This window comes from Thermobia domestica, chromosome 15 (genome assembly GCF_964235325.1).
Source record: "Thermobia domestica chromosome 15, izTheDome1.hap1.1, whole genome shotgun sequence".
NCBI classification, from domain to species: domain Eukaryota; kingdom Metazoa; phylum Arthropoda; class Insecta; order Zygentoma; family Lepismatidae; genus Thermobia; species Thermobia domestica.
The window spans coordinates 164,564,987-164,580,855 of NC_137468.1; the positions used below are offsets into that span (position 1 = coordinate 164,564,987).

At 33.5% G+C, this 15,869-nt stretch overlaps 1 protein-coding gene across 4 annotated transcripts in view; it reads left to right on the top strand.

The window, feature by feature from the left end:
* Ptpmeg (protein tyrosine phosphatase Meg) overlaps nt 1–15,869 on the top strand; it is a 530,463-nt gene that overhangs the window by 357,275 nt on the left and 157,319 nt on the right. For all 4 annotated transcript variants that reach the window (XM_081740356.1, XM_081740357.1, XM_081740358.1 and 1 more), the window contains 2 exons: nt 6,221–6,373; nt 12,636–12,868. In XM_081740356.1, coding sequence (XP_081596482.1) covers nt 6,221–6,373; nt 12,636–12,868 — 386 coding nt within the window. The remainder of the gene's footprint in view (nt 1–6,220; nt 6,374–12,635; nt 12,869–15,869) is intronic.

Here is a 15,869-nt window from a genome sequence, read left to right on the forward strand (position 1 = left end):
CCTTCTTAACCAGTGTCGCAAGCAGTGAATAATATCTAAAATTGTTCTTTTCTTCCTTACCATTTCTATCACCCTCTCATTCGTTTTCCTCTGACCGAGCTAATTCTCTCCATTCTTCTCCACACCCACATTTTGAAAGCTTTCAGTCGTTTTTCATCATTTTTGCGTAAAGTCTGTGTTTCTGACCCATACAACACAATACTCCACACGAAGCATTTTATAAGTCTTTTTCTCAACTCTTTGTTCAAGGTCTCACAAAATAGTCTTTTCTTCCTCCTAAAGGCTTCTTTCGCCATTTCTATGCTTGCTTTTTATTTCACGTTCACACTTCATATCGTCACTGATAATACTACCCAGGTATCGAAAACTAGTCACCTGTTATATTTCTATATTTTTCTATACTTCTATATTTCCTCCTAGTTCTATATTTCACACCGACCGCTTTGTTCCAGTCAGCATGGCTTTTGTCTTTCTAACATTTATTTTCATATCATATTCTTCACAGGCCTACTTCAAGTTTCCTAACATCTTATCGATTTTTTCTTCAGATTCCGCAACAAGCGCCATATTATCTGCAAACAGTATACACCTAATCATTTTACCTTCTACTGAAATGCCGTCTTCATTATGTAGTCTCTTTTTCACTATATTTTGTAAATAGATACTGTAAGACAGCATCCCTGTCGAACTCTTTCCAATTGCACTCTTTTCTGTCATTTCCTCCCTATTCTAACACTTATTTGTTGGTCCATCTATAAGTATTTTATTCTAAAGTTGTCGACAAAAGAATATTATAATAATTGTATGCATTATTGCTTTTGACTGTATGAGCTTAATTGTCGACACTTATCAGAACAAAGAAAATGTAGAAGATGAGCATCTTTCAGTGTTTTGACTTTAATCTTCTTAAGCTAATTTTAAGGCGTGGTATTTACTCATTATGTCGGTTGTTGATTTATGACGTAAGTTCATTAATGATGGAACATACGCAGCTAAAAGCAGCCGATCTACAGAGATTAGACATAAAAAATGTTGTTATTAATTTCATATTTTATCTGACGCCTCGTAAGTAATCAGTGTCATCATCATTAATAGATGTGTTGTACAGTTAGATAAGATAATGTACATATGAATTTCAGAACTCAGCTTAGGAACACGAAAGTTATATCAACATCATTTCAAGTTTTACACCTTTTTTTCGCTGAAAAAAGTAGGTTTCTTTTTCCTTGTTTTTGACACTGTTTCAAGAGGTATTTATTATTATCTCTGTTTAGATGTTTAGAGTTTTTATTATAATTTAAGTACTTACAGGAAGCAGTAACTTTCATGAATGAAATAGTGGAGTGCTTTGAAGTCATGTGTGACATTTTAGCACTAAGTTTCCTGTTGTGTGATTTGTAGAGTTGATTTTTTCCTATCAGTTCTATTTTAGGTTTCTTTGATATACAGTAAAACTTGTTCATGTTTATTACCGTCGGTTCAGTTAAATAGTTGCTAACAAACAAATAAATAGATTTTGAAACAAAAACTATTATACATTATAATTTAGTCTTTTTATGCAGTGTATATTTTTGTACATATTCTTTTGTCTTATTCATGTATTATATATAAGGTGAATTATTTATCTTGGAACGTTTTCGTAAGTTTTAAATTAATAAATAAAATCGCTGACGTCTTGCATGATACAAATATCGACAAGGGGAAGTTGTTTCGTATTCTTTGTGATACCACCAAATTACAGGGTTGCAACCCAAGTTAAAGCTTCATTTGTTTTTTAATAGCACTACGTCAGATTATTACATATTTCAAATTTCCATGTTAAACGGAAACTTACAATACCAAATTTGTTATTCAGTGTTGCAAACTAAGTGAAACATGGTCCCTTATTCTGAGGGGAAAACGCAGACTGAAAGTATTTGAGAATAAAATACTGAGACGAATATTCGGACCCAAGAGGAATGGGGAATGACGGAAACTTCATAAGAAGGAACTGCATAATTTATACTGTTTATCAAACATTGTTAGGATCATAAAGTCTAGGAGGCTGAGATGGGTAGATCATGTAGTCAGAATGGTGTCTTCATCTTCTGTGGAATTCTTTAGACCTCAAAAATTGAATTTTCTCAGAAGTAAACCAGGGCGGATAAATGTGTTTAATAACTTTTTTTAATGGTACATATTTCGCAATTAAATCATTTAGTATATTGTAAAATTCAGCGACAACAATATTAAGATCAGTAGAAATGTTTAATATATCCCAGTTTATAGCCTTGAGTTCCCTCTAAAAAAATATAAAAATCAGCTTTAGAAAAATTGTATTCATTGTGAGGAATGTTTACATCATGTGTAGTTTTATAAGCAAGAGGTAACTCAAATGTTAATGGTGGATGATGCCCATCCAAAGGAAGAAGCAGAAAAATACATTCTTCGACGTCAAAATAGGGGGCAACATTTGTAAGAGCAAAGTCAAGGGTTCTGTTATTTGAGTTAGGTATATTATTAAGGCTACGTAACCCTAAGATAGACATAAAATTATGTAAAGTTAAACATACGGAGTTGCCGTTTAAGAGATCTGTGAAAGAATTGCAAATCGAAGGTATATTATAATCGCCAACCATTAAAATATCACAATCATATATGTTATGCAGCTCCTCGACAAATGCATACAGAGATTCATAAACATATAAAGCGGTGGCAATGGGAATATATGTTGCTACAAGAATAAAAGAGCAGAAATTTGTAACAATACGCAAACAAATGTTTTCAATATGATTAATACTAATATCAACATCGAATGCTGTAATGGAACTCTTAACTGCAACCAAAACACCGCCACCCATAACATTAGGTCTATCTTGCCTATAAATAATATATCTATCATTAAGTAATTCAGAGTTACATATGTTACTTTTTAACCAAGATTCAGTAATAATAATATCAAAATTTGAAGAAAGTGCACTCAGATAAAAATCTTCAAGCTTTGAGTTGAGACCTCTAACATTCTGATAATAGAATGATAATGCCTTACATTTACTCATTGCAAATTGGTAGTAACTCACGAACATCATCTACCGTTCTCAGATTATACACTTGGGTATCATTTGAGGCCTTTCTTAACTTTATAGCCCAACGCAAATTTCTTTTCCCGTTGAACCTTCCTAGCTTCATTGAACACTTTTCTGCGATAGGAAGTTAAGTTATGATAGAACCTGAATTATAGCCTATGTCAGCACAACAGAGATTTTGTTTAACTTTTCGTCTCTGTAGGAAAGTGACATATCTGGCGGCAGTGGAAATGAAAAATATTGTTTATTTATTTATTTATGACTTACTTTACGTGGCGAAGTTAAGGCTTTACAGCCTTCTCCGAGCTTAACCACATACATACATCGTATTTAAAAAAAAAAATGCACAAAAAATATAAGTAATTGAAAAGGTAAGGTTTTTAACCGTATAAAAGGAATATGCTACTTAAATGAAGAAAATAGTTAAAAGTATATAAACTTAAAATGAAATAAAATACAAGAAAAGAAAGAAAGGCAAAACAGGGAAGAAGTCGCTATGTGGGAAGAATACAATCCGTAGTAAAAATAACACAGAGAAACATTACTTAAATATTGTATATAGCAGTACTAGAAATATAAATGTGTTTATTCATAGATAATCAATAGTCTGGTAAGACAAAGATGCTTCATGGGCCACTAATATCTTTATTCTTACTTAAGAGAAGAGAATTCACAGATCTTTTAAATTTGGCAACTTTGAAACATTATGTATTCCAAAGGTGTGTAGTATTTACTGTGAAGGATTTGGAGTATGAACAATGTGATCATAAAATAATAACAATAAACAATTTTTGAATATGACAATAACGTATGATATTTTAATACATACATATGTAGTAGAGAAAAAGTAATGATAATCATATTTTTCTTTTCTTTAAATACTAACTTTGTGGCTGGTTTTGAATGTGTTCATATGCAGGATTTTATTTAATGCGATCTAGAAACGGGAAATTGACACTAAAAACACAATGACTTAATTTCGCACAAGCTTTAATTACTTGACTCATACTGTAGCCAAATACTGCTTGGATTCAGTTGTTTATTCTCCATTTTTTTTAAAACTGAGTACTATTTCTCTTTTTCTTTCACCAGCAAAATAAAAACCAAGAAGACGTAGCAAAATAATATGACTGTGTGTTATTTGTAAACCCCTCACCAGAGCTTTAAACAACAGAAGGGCAGAAAAGGGGCAGTGCTAAAGTCCCTTGCTTTCACTAGTTATCTACAACCTCCTCTTTGTTTAGACATTTTAAGAACAAAATTTAAATGATCAATATAATCTGAAAACTTTTGTGGTTAACTAAAACTTTCGTGAAGTCAGATTATGTAAGCCAGTAGTTGCGGGAAGATTTTAACCCAGATTTACAGATTAAGAAGTTACTTTCGTATCAGCAGATAATTTTATATATAGGGTGAGTCAAAAGTCCCTTATCACCCTTTATAAAATGAGAGTGTAGATAGCCGGAATTGGTAATTGTAGGAACACGTTAGGCCGGGGGCAGTCTTTAGTGAAAAGCCACCATCTTGTTGTCCTCCACTTTGAATCTCGCTTAAAAAGCTTAATCTGGAAGAGGATTATGTAATATATGAAACAGGGCTAGAATTTTAAGGGATACTCAGTGGTTTAATCAGGTTTAACATAACTGTAATAACTATGAAGTTATAATCATATGAAACTCAGATTACCTTTAACAAAATTTGTTCAATGTGCTGGTCGTGTTACACTATGCATGTTTGCAGACGTGTCTCACAAGCTGTATGAACACGGAGCAATATCTCATGTGTAATTTGTGCATATGTGTCTTGTATCCGTTGCTCCAAATGATTCAGATCCCTAATCTTTTCGTCATATACCATTGCCTTTAGGTGACCCCACAGGTAAAAGTCCAATGGTGATAAATCAGGTAATCTGGCAGGCCATTCCACTGGCCCATGTCAACCAATCCATTGACCAGATACTGACGAACCTGCAGTCCATAATGAGGTGGCAACTCATCATGTTGGTAAAATAAGAGAAAGTTGCCATCCGGGACCAACACTGAGGAAGAATGAATTGTTCTAACATGTCGGAGTAAAGCTCTGAAGTTAAAGTGCCATGGATAACAAATGAGCCAATGATAAGTGTTCCCCAGATCGATGCCTACACCATGATTTCCCTTCACCAACCATTTTACACGGGTTCATGCACTTGGGGTTATCTGGAGACCCCTAGTGTAGATTTTGTTTGTTTATCTCCCCTGTAACATAAGTATTTTCTTTCGAAAGTTGGAATCCTGTCGTAATTGTTGCACTACCCACTCACACAATTGCATTCTCCGATCTGGGTCATTCTCAGAAAGATGTAGCTTCAGCTTGTAAGGATGCCACTTATGCGTCTGTAACACCCTGCAAATAAAGATTTGGCTACAATAATCCAGTGATAATCGGCACATGCTGCGCTGTGGAGACTTAAACCATGCGAGCACTACCGTAGCTGTGCTTTCATCAGTGGCAGTTCTGAGCCTACTTAATCGTGGCCTGTCCTCTACTGTCTCTTCGTACTTGGTCAGTAACTGTGCCACTGAAGCGTGCGAAACTGGAGCATGTTGAGGATGCCTTTCATTAAAATCACGAGCTACAGCATGGGCACTTCTACCACTCCATATCTTGATATCTCGATGCGGTCGGCTTTGACAAATAGCATGGAAATAAGAGATAAATTTGAATCTCATGTGATTATAACTTCAGAGTTATTACAGTTATGTTAAATCTGTCTATACCATTGAGTTTCTCTTAAAATTCTTGCCCTGTTTCATATATCACATAACTCTCCTCCCGTTTAACTTTTCGAGCGAGATTCAAAATTGTGGCGGCGGACAACAAGATTGTGGCCGTTCACTTGACGTACACCATAAAGGTTTTCCCTCGGCTTAACGGCAAATTAATTACAATAATTCATATGTATTTCATATTTAATTAAGTCTAAGTCCCAATATGTCAAAAGTTCAAAACAATATGTCTTTAAATTTAAGAAATCTACTTTCGCCTCTCCAGTACCTAAGTATTGTGGTGTGTGCTACAGGGAGAGGTCATTAATATTTTAAATGGTTCAGGGATTTATTTTCCCGAATCAGAATGAAAGTAGTATAATTTCTAAAAACAATACTTCGTTTCAGGATTCGACTAACAAGGAGATCCAGCTTGGAGTAACATCAGTGGGGCTCGTAGTATTCCAGAATTACGTGAAAATCAACACTTTCTCTTGGTCCAAAATTGTTAAGATTTCTTTTAAAAGAAAACAGTTTTTTATTCAGTTGAGACGAGAATTGGTAAGTTAATGTAATTTTGTTAATAAATATTGTCGATTAATTTACTAATTAAGACATTAATTTTGCAATAACTGAGTACACAATTATATATATAACTACTACTTACGAGACGTATTATTTCATCTTTAAATCAAAGTATCATATTGATTACGAATATCTGCTTTTGATTTAAGTGAGAGGGTCAAACATCTCATGTGAAAGGTTGACGTATACTTAAATAATTGTAAAGAGTCCATCCTTTTAATATTAGTAAGAAACTCAGAATTGGATATGCTGTTATTTGAAATTACAATGAATGATTTGGTTTCATGTTTCTTGAATTTCTTAATTTGTTTATAAATTGTACGGTATTTTTTTCCTTCTGAAGAAATTATGTTTCAGCTTAGTAAATTAGCATCCGTACAGTGCCTTTATATTAAACTATTTTATATGTATTTAATTTAAAATACTACAGTGTATAAGAATTATAATGTCAAGATGGCAATAAACCTGGAAAACTAGGAAAAGTCAGGGAATTTGAGAAGACAGGGAATTTAAATTTGTTAAGTATAATATTTTAGAGACATTTGAAATGAAAATTTTAAAACAATTAGATGTGGTTGAGTGGTTGTTTCTTAATTGCCAACTTCAAACTTAAAAACTTATCTGTGTTTTCCACTAACGATATGTAACAAACTTACGCTATGTAGTTGTTCACATTATTTTTTTACTTTCGCCAGTGCAATGGAATATCATATTGATGAATCGTCCACAAAATCAACCATCCAATGGGAAATTAATTTTCGACGCACGCATAACTCCAATATCTTTTCTTTTTCGTTCCATTAGTTTCGATTTTGCCGGAGTTCTCTCTCATGTATGAAGTGAAGGTACCTTACCACACAAATTAAAGGATTTTGAAATACTTTTACTCGTATTTGAGCTTCTGTGGTTTGATTATGTTTTAAATCGCAAAAAGGTTTCTTTCGGAAGTTCTTATGAGTTTACGAAAATAGCCGATTAACTTACACATCAGCGTATGCATTGGGTCAATAGTCAGCGGATAGCCGAACTAATTTAACCGAACTTGATATTTTTGGTAAGATCATCTGAAGACCAAGTGACAAATTTTTTGGTCTCTACATTTTCCGGAGCGTCGTTTTACTGAGCAACAAGGACAGCAAGCGGTAGGAAATCATGTGAAAGGTAAAGAGCATATGCAGATGACCACGTTCATTTCAATTTCTATATTAGGGACAGGTGTGCCTTCATGAGTAATAATAATAATAATAATAATAATAATAATAATAATAATAATAATAATAATAATAATAATAATAATAATAATAATAATAATAATAAAAAAACTAGTGCTTTCTAACTTTGAGCGTTATCCTATTTGTACTTCATCTATGCAGAACTTGAAAGTATCTGGTGATGATGTTGCGTGTTCAAATGTGGATTCTACAGTGCAAGTGGGTCAAGTTCGGGAACGCCGGGAAAAATACAGCTTCAACGTGACAAAATAGAGCACATTTTCGTTATTATCACCGTATGGGTTATTATCACCATAAGTGGACTAATTCAGTTGTTGAAACAGACATAAATATGCGATTCTGAAATACCGTGAATGGGCAAGTGTGCATACGTTACTTGATATATGTGATTTTAGGGAATTCTATAGCTTCTGATTTTTAATCACTTGCAAAGAAACGCTTTCGCTCCTGAACTTAAAAAAAATATTCAATTTCGGTTCATTCACATTTCTGCGTATCTTCAAATCAGATACCAAGATATCGCCAAATAATCCTATCATACGTGATATAGAAAGCTGTGAGTTACTTACTCCACGTTGGGCATTTAAAGATGTAATTATGATAATGGACCGGAGAATCGTTGAAGTTCTAAGAGCTCTGCATAACTTATTTAAGGATGCTCCAGCAAGCCGTGTCGAGTACACTCCAATAGAGGCTCATAAAATTTTCCAGTGAAGTTTCGTTTTATATCGGCGTGAAAATAGTAGAGTTGCCTAGCGAGCCATCGATATTTATCCGTATATTCTGTTGTATATTCAACGTATCAAGAAGGATAAGAAAGTTCCCAGCTCTTCGAGCTATCACACCGCGTCGGGTATGTTGCAAGATAAAATACTTATTCCAAAACTTACATTTTTTTAAAAGTATTTGCTTCAGAAGTAGAACCTTTTCTTACTGAATTACAGGTAGAATCTCCTCATAGTCCATTTCTTTATAACACTTTATCGGACGTGATAAAAATATGATGCAAAATAAGTTTGTAAAACCAGTTCTTCGACTATACGAACTGATGTGGAAGATGGAAAAAATGTTCTTCCTGTGAGAAACATTAACATTGGTTTTGCTACACATAGTGCCTTAAAGAAATGTCCATCAATAACGGGTTTGGACATTTGGGATTTTCGTTGAAATTGCAGAAAGTGTTGACAGAAACTTGTTCTTAAACTTCTGGAGAATAAATCTTTAAATTATAAATTTATCTTAATGTTTCTGCAGGGTCGGATGTTCGAGTGAATCGCATTAAGACTCTTTCAGCCGAACTAGATGAAAATAATTGGTTAGATAGCAATAGTGGAAATAGAGTTGTGAGACAGTTCAAAGAGTTTTCTTTCTTTCTTTCGAATTCAAATTATAAAACAATTATGAGTCAATATTTTAAAACTGGTCAGTGTTTGGATGATTTTTGGGTAATGAATTTGAATACTGCAGAGTAAAATGATTTAAAGATGTTAACATGTTCTTGATTTTCTCATGGGAATTAAAATCTAGAAAAAGGACTTCCAATCAATGTGGTATGTGTAATAGATAATTTAAAAGTACATAATTTAGTAGCATTCAGAGTTGTGTACGATTCAGTAGCTTCATCGGGTAGCCTTGAGAAACTATCCATAAGGAAAGATTCATTATGCACGAAATGGTCATATTCGTCTTGCAGAGGCAACAAGTTAACGATGAGAGGAAAAGGAACATAAAGAAACTAAAGACAGAAAGTTAAAAATTGTTCTGAACGAGCTTCAAGATTTCTTTAATAAAAAAAATTAATTAATTAAAAAAAAAAACTACTGAAAGATATACGCAATATTGATGAGGAAATAATTTGGAGGAGTGAAATGAAGTACATAATATTATTGATATTTTTCTAAAGCTATATTGTTATATACCGCAATCAGTTTTATGAAAACGTCCACCCTTTTTCGGTGAGTGCCTTACCGTGGCTTCTTCCTTTTATATGTGACAAAACTTTCATGTAACTTAAGAGCTTGACATACTAAAAATAAAAAAATAAAAAAAAAAAAATAAAAACAATTTTTCTTTTGCATGCTTTTCATAAGTGAAAGGAGATAATGAAATGCAACTTACCACAATCATAGATAATGTTATTCCACAACAGAAAACATGAATCTGAAGAATTTTCAGTGTTGCCATCCGTAGAAATTACAGTGTTGCCAGAGTAACATTTCCCCAAAAATCTAAGTTAAAGCAGCGACTAGAGGAACGAACTCAACTGCATTTGATTACGTATCATGTTTTCGTTTCCTGTGAATTACTCTTTAAATAACATTATTATTTAATTTTAATAACTGTATGTTAAAACTATTGTGCTTACTACAAACTAAATACAACTATTATTTTTATTATCAACACTAATAAATAGTGGAGAACCAACCAATTTATTGTTACATAATATAGGTCGGTAAACCCTAGAATTATACGGATTAACTTTAATATATAAATATTCAATTAAATTCACTCTAGTATATATTATATAATGAATAAATCTTATTTGTCTTAAATTTCTCCTAATTTCAAGAACTAATAAATCAAGCTTAGCAAGAATCTCCCTATTAATCATCTCATGTAATTTGAATTTATATTTTAGCCAAGCCAGGAAAGAAATCTGGACTGACTCAAGAACTTGAGTGATACTAGTAAGATTACGATTCCAAATTAGACTAGCAAATTCCAAATGAGATCGAACATAAGCGCAATATAAGATTTTACATGTTGCAATGTCTTTAAAATCTTTGGCAACCCATTTGATAAGTCCCAGATTCCTTCTAGCTTTAGATACGATGGTAGAAACATGATGATCAAATAACTTGTAATCCATCATAACACCTAGGTCTTTGTTGATTGAAACAGCTTGAATTGTATGCTGATTTATTGAGTATGAATAATAGGATTTATTCGTTTTCCTAGAGAACGATATAATTTTTATTTTATTCATGTTCAAGGGAAGTAAATTTTGTATGGACCATTGATAAACTGAATTAATATCTGCTTGTAATCTAAGGTGATCCTGATTACTTACTATTTCGGAAAAGATCTTCAGATCATTCGCGTAGAGTAAAAAGGGACACTTCAAATATTTACCAATGTCATTGACATATATTACAAACAATAGTGGACCCAAATTGGATCCTTGAGGAACACCCGAAGAAATCTTGTACACAGATGACTTGCAACCCATATATCTAACTACAAATTTACAATCAAGCAAGTAGGAAGCGAACCAAAGTATCAAAGATTTAGGAATTTCAAAAGAATCAAGTTTCTTATGAAGAATATAATGAGATATTTTGTCAAAAGCTTTAGCAAAGTCAAAATAGATTGTATCGACTTAACCACGATTATGAACAACAGGAGAAACCAATGTCAAAAATTTATTCAAATTTAGTTCAGTTGATTTACCCTGATTTACCCTGAAAAATTGGTGCAATTATTTCAGATATACCTTTAATTATAAAAATCAGAATTTGATCAAAACCTACAGAAACTTTAACATTTAAAGTTTTAATAGCATCAAGTACCTGTTCAGTAGAAAAAGATATTTGATCACTACAAAATTGACTGGACATAAAAGTATCATTATCGTCATTCAAATTAATTTCATCTTTATGATAAACAGCTACTAATTGCTTGGCCATAGCTTCAGATAACAATCGAGGATAAGAAAGAAATTCGTCGTCAACTAATATTGCCTTATGTCCATCTTTAGCATTTATTTTGTTATTCGTATACTTCCAAAATCTTTTAGGTTTATTTTTTAAACTATTCTCAATTTTACTATAATATTTAGTTTTATCAATAGTAAGTTGCTTCTTAAAATCAGAACGATATTTAGAAAATACATTATAATCTTGAAGAGATTGGGTTCTTTTATACTTCTTATGAGCATTATTCTTTTTATTGAGCAAATAAATTAAATTACGAGAATACCATGTCGGATGTTTGGAAATTGATTTGGTTACTAATTCCTAATTGCATTCAATATAACATTAATATTTTGAGCAACAATGTCAATATCTTGATTCAGCAAAATATTGGCTCAGGGAAGCCCTTGGACTTCTTTATATAAAGAAAGATAATCACCCTTTTGATATAACAAAAACTATCACTTGATATTTCCTGCATTAGAGATGGTAATTTAACAATAATTTCAATCGTTGGGGCCGCAGTGGCTCAGTGGTAGAGCGTTCATCTCTGGTGCTTGGGGTCCTGGGTTCCATCCCAGCCCCCGCCAAGTGAACTTTGTGGTGGACAAACACCGTATGTGTGGGTTTTCTCGGGGCTCTCCCGTTTCTTCCCACTTTCTTCATTCCACCATTTCATTCATTGCTCATCATTACCGTCTCCTTTAGCCTAACTAGCATAACCGTGGGACGTAAAACTCAACGATTTTCAATAGGATCGTAATACTGATCAGACGGAACCAGAGATGCTACAGAATTACTAGATTGAACATAAGTATTATACAAAATTAAATCGAGACCAGGCGTCCCATAATCAACGTTCAAATTCATATCATCTAAGAAATTAAATAAAATTTTAGCCTTGATTTTGGAATAATAGTTTATATCATTTGAAAAATTTCTATTCGTCCAATCAACTTTAGATATATTAAAATCACCAATAATCACTACTTCATAGTTTATTATTATTATTATTATTATTATTATTATTATTATTATTATTATTATTATTATTATTATTATTATTATTATTATTATTATTATTATTATTGTCTAGTATAAAGTTTCCAAGAGGGCAGAGGTGTAGAGGTTCTATAGTTGATACAGATAAGTCGATTGAATGTAATAAAAACTAAAAGCTAAAATAAAATAATAAAAAGATACTGTAAAAGTAGATGGCAAAAATCAAACTATTAAACATGAAGTTTATCCTCCTAAAATAATATTATAGTCATAGTAATTACAACATATGTTTCTTTTTCTTTTCTTTTTCAGTCTGAAAACTATGATACGTTACTTGGGTTTAATATGTTAAGCTATCGTTCCTGTAAAAATCTTTGGAAGTCATGTGTTGAACACCATACTTTCTTCCGTCTGCATACCCCACGAGCACGAGAACGGAGATTTATTTTCTCGCTGGGATCGAGATTTCGTTATTCTGGTCGCACGGAATATCAAACTGTGGAGGAAGGCAAAAGACGAGCACGATTGGAGAGAACGTTCATTAGGTGAGCATGATGTATATGGTTGTATATATATGATTGGCTACAGGAAGATAATCAGCTTTCGGTTGCACCTCATTTTTTTTTTCATATTTTGATAGAAATTAAAGAGAAAATATTAAATTTTTATGCATTAATAAACTCCAAATATACCCACCTTACCGTTCTAAATTATTCTAGATTGCCTTTCTACTTACAGATTTCTGTAGTTCCTGAATTTTCTTTAAACCTCCTATCTTTCGACTTTCACCTAGAGTCTTGGTTACGGAGGTTAAAACAGGAAGAAAAAGAATAGACATATCAAGGAATAAAAATGGATCAGACTTACCAAGGGAAGAACTGTGTTGTAGGGAAACACGTTGTCAAATACGTGAATGATCAATAGATGAAGATGCTGTAATCTAAAATATGGCGGAGTCATTTTCTGCGCCTTTCTTGTTCTTTGATGGAAGGTTGCCCATTCTTGTCATTATTTTTATTACCATGTCAATGCTGTGAAAATTTTGTAATTACCACCTCCCATTCATCATTCAGCCATCCCTTCTGCAATTTTGTTTTGTTTTGTTTTGTTTTAAATGAATAAATAAATTTCCAAAAACCAGTCTCTCTACTTCACTTCTAGCTCCAAACAAAATGTTTGAATCTTCTACCCTGTGTTGCGTTTCTTTTAAATGCTTCGATAAACTTGACACGTTATTTTCCGCTTTTCAATCTCTAATGTGTTCCTTTACTCGGACTTCTAGATTTCTTTTCGTTTTTCCCATATAACTATCGTGGAAACTGCATCTTATTTCATAAATACCAGATTTTTTATTGGGATCTGTGTAATAACTCTTAAATTGGGTAGAACATTCAAAAATTTTATTAAAGCTAGAAATGAAGTAGAGAGACTGGTTTTTAAAAATTTATTTATTCATTAAAAAAAATGGACCAGGTATGGTTGAGTGACAAATGGGAGGCGGTATTTACAAAATTTTCACAGGATTCGCATGACAATAAAAATGATAACTTGAGTTTGCAACCTGCCAACAGTAGTATGGGCCTGACTTGAGGAAACTTTTTGGCCCCTGGGTCCCTGCCTCAGGACCCATGGTCCCTGGCCCGGGGTCAATGACCTAGGGGTACCATGGCCCACCCCTAAAATTTGGCAGGGGTACATAGGACCACCCCCAGGACCCATGGTCCCTGGCCCGTGTCAATGACCTAGGGGTGTACTTAGGACCACCCCTCTAGATTTTGGCAGGGGTACATAGGACCACCCCTTAAATTTTGGAAATTGCCAAATCTAAAAATTTGGTCTGGTAGCCTGGGACCATAGTATGTACCTCTATTAGTATTGGGGGTCTATGTCGTTCTTTGGCCCACCCCTTAAATTTTGGAAATTGCCCAATTTCAACATTTGGTATTATAGTACTGGATCCTAACATGTATTATAATAAATTTGGGTGGTCCACTTCGTTCCCTTCTAGGGGTACAAAATTGCCAAAATATAAACGTAAGCAATACGTTGTACCACGTGTTTGTTCTTTTGGCCCATTTTATTTCTTTGGATGAGGTCCTATTACCTTATATGGTTATATGGTTATGTATAGGGGTCTATTTCCTATCATAAGACATAGGTACATTTGTGCACCCCTTTAAAAATTTGGGAGGTGTACCTAGGACCATCGCCCTTAAATTTTAGAAATTGCCTATTTTACACATTTGGTATAATAGTATAGGACCCTAATAGAGATTACTATAAATTTGGGTGGTTCACCTCGTTCCCTTTCATGGGTACGAAATTGCCAAATTTTAGTACAACCACATGATTGGTTTTTGGTCGATTTTATCCCCTTTGATGACGTGTTATTATCTTATATGGTTATATGGTCATGTATAGGGGTCCATTACCTTTCATAAGATATGGGTACATTGGTGCACCCCGGGAGGGGTACCTTGGCCCACCCCTTAAATTTTGGAAATTGCTCATTTTATATATTTGGTATTATAGTACTGGACCCTAACATGTATTATGATAAATTTGGGTGGTCCACTTCGTTCCCTTTTAGGGGTACAAAATTGCCAAATTTTAGTACAACCACGTGTTTGTTTTGGCTCAATTTATCCCCTTGGATGAGGTCCTATTACCTTATATGATTATATGGTCATGTATAGGGGTCTATTCCCTATCATAAGACATAGGTACATTTGTGCACCCCGGGAGGGGTACCTTGGCCCATCCCTTTAATTTTGGAAATTGCCCAATTTAAACATTTGGTATTATAGTATAGGACACTAATATAGATCACTATAAATTTGGGTGGTGCACCTCGTTCCCTTTTAGGGGTACAAAATTGCCAAAATTTTAGTACAACCACGTGTTTGGTATTTGGTACATTTTATCCCCCTTTGATGAGGTCCTTACCTTATATGGTTATATGGTCATGTATAGGGGTCCATTATCTACCATAAGACATAGGTACATTGGTGCACCCCTTAAATTTTGGAAATTGCTCAATTTAAACATTTGGTATTATAGTACTGGATCCTAACATGTATTATGATAAATTTGGGTGGTCCACCTCGTTCCCTTTTAGGGGTCCAAATTTGCCAAAATATAAACGTAAGCAATACGTTGTACCACGTGTTTGTTCCTTTGGCCCAATTTATTTTCTTGGATGAGGTCCTATTACCTTATATGGTTATATGGTTATGTATAGGGGTCTATTCCCTATCATAAGACATAGGTACATTTGTGCACCCTTTAAAAAATTTGGGAGGGGTACCTTGGCCCACCCCTTAAATTTTATAAATTGCTCAATTTAAACATTTGGTATTATAGTACTGGATCCTAACATGTATTATGATAAATTTGGGTGGTCCACCTCGTTCCCTTTCATGGGTACGAAATGCCAAATTTTAGTACAACCACGTGTTTCGTTTTTGAGCTAATTTATCCTCTTGGATGAGGACCTATTACCTTATATGGTTATATGGTCATGTATATAGGTTCATTTCACATCAT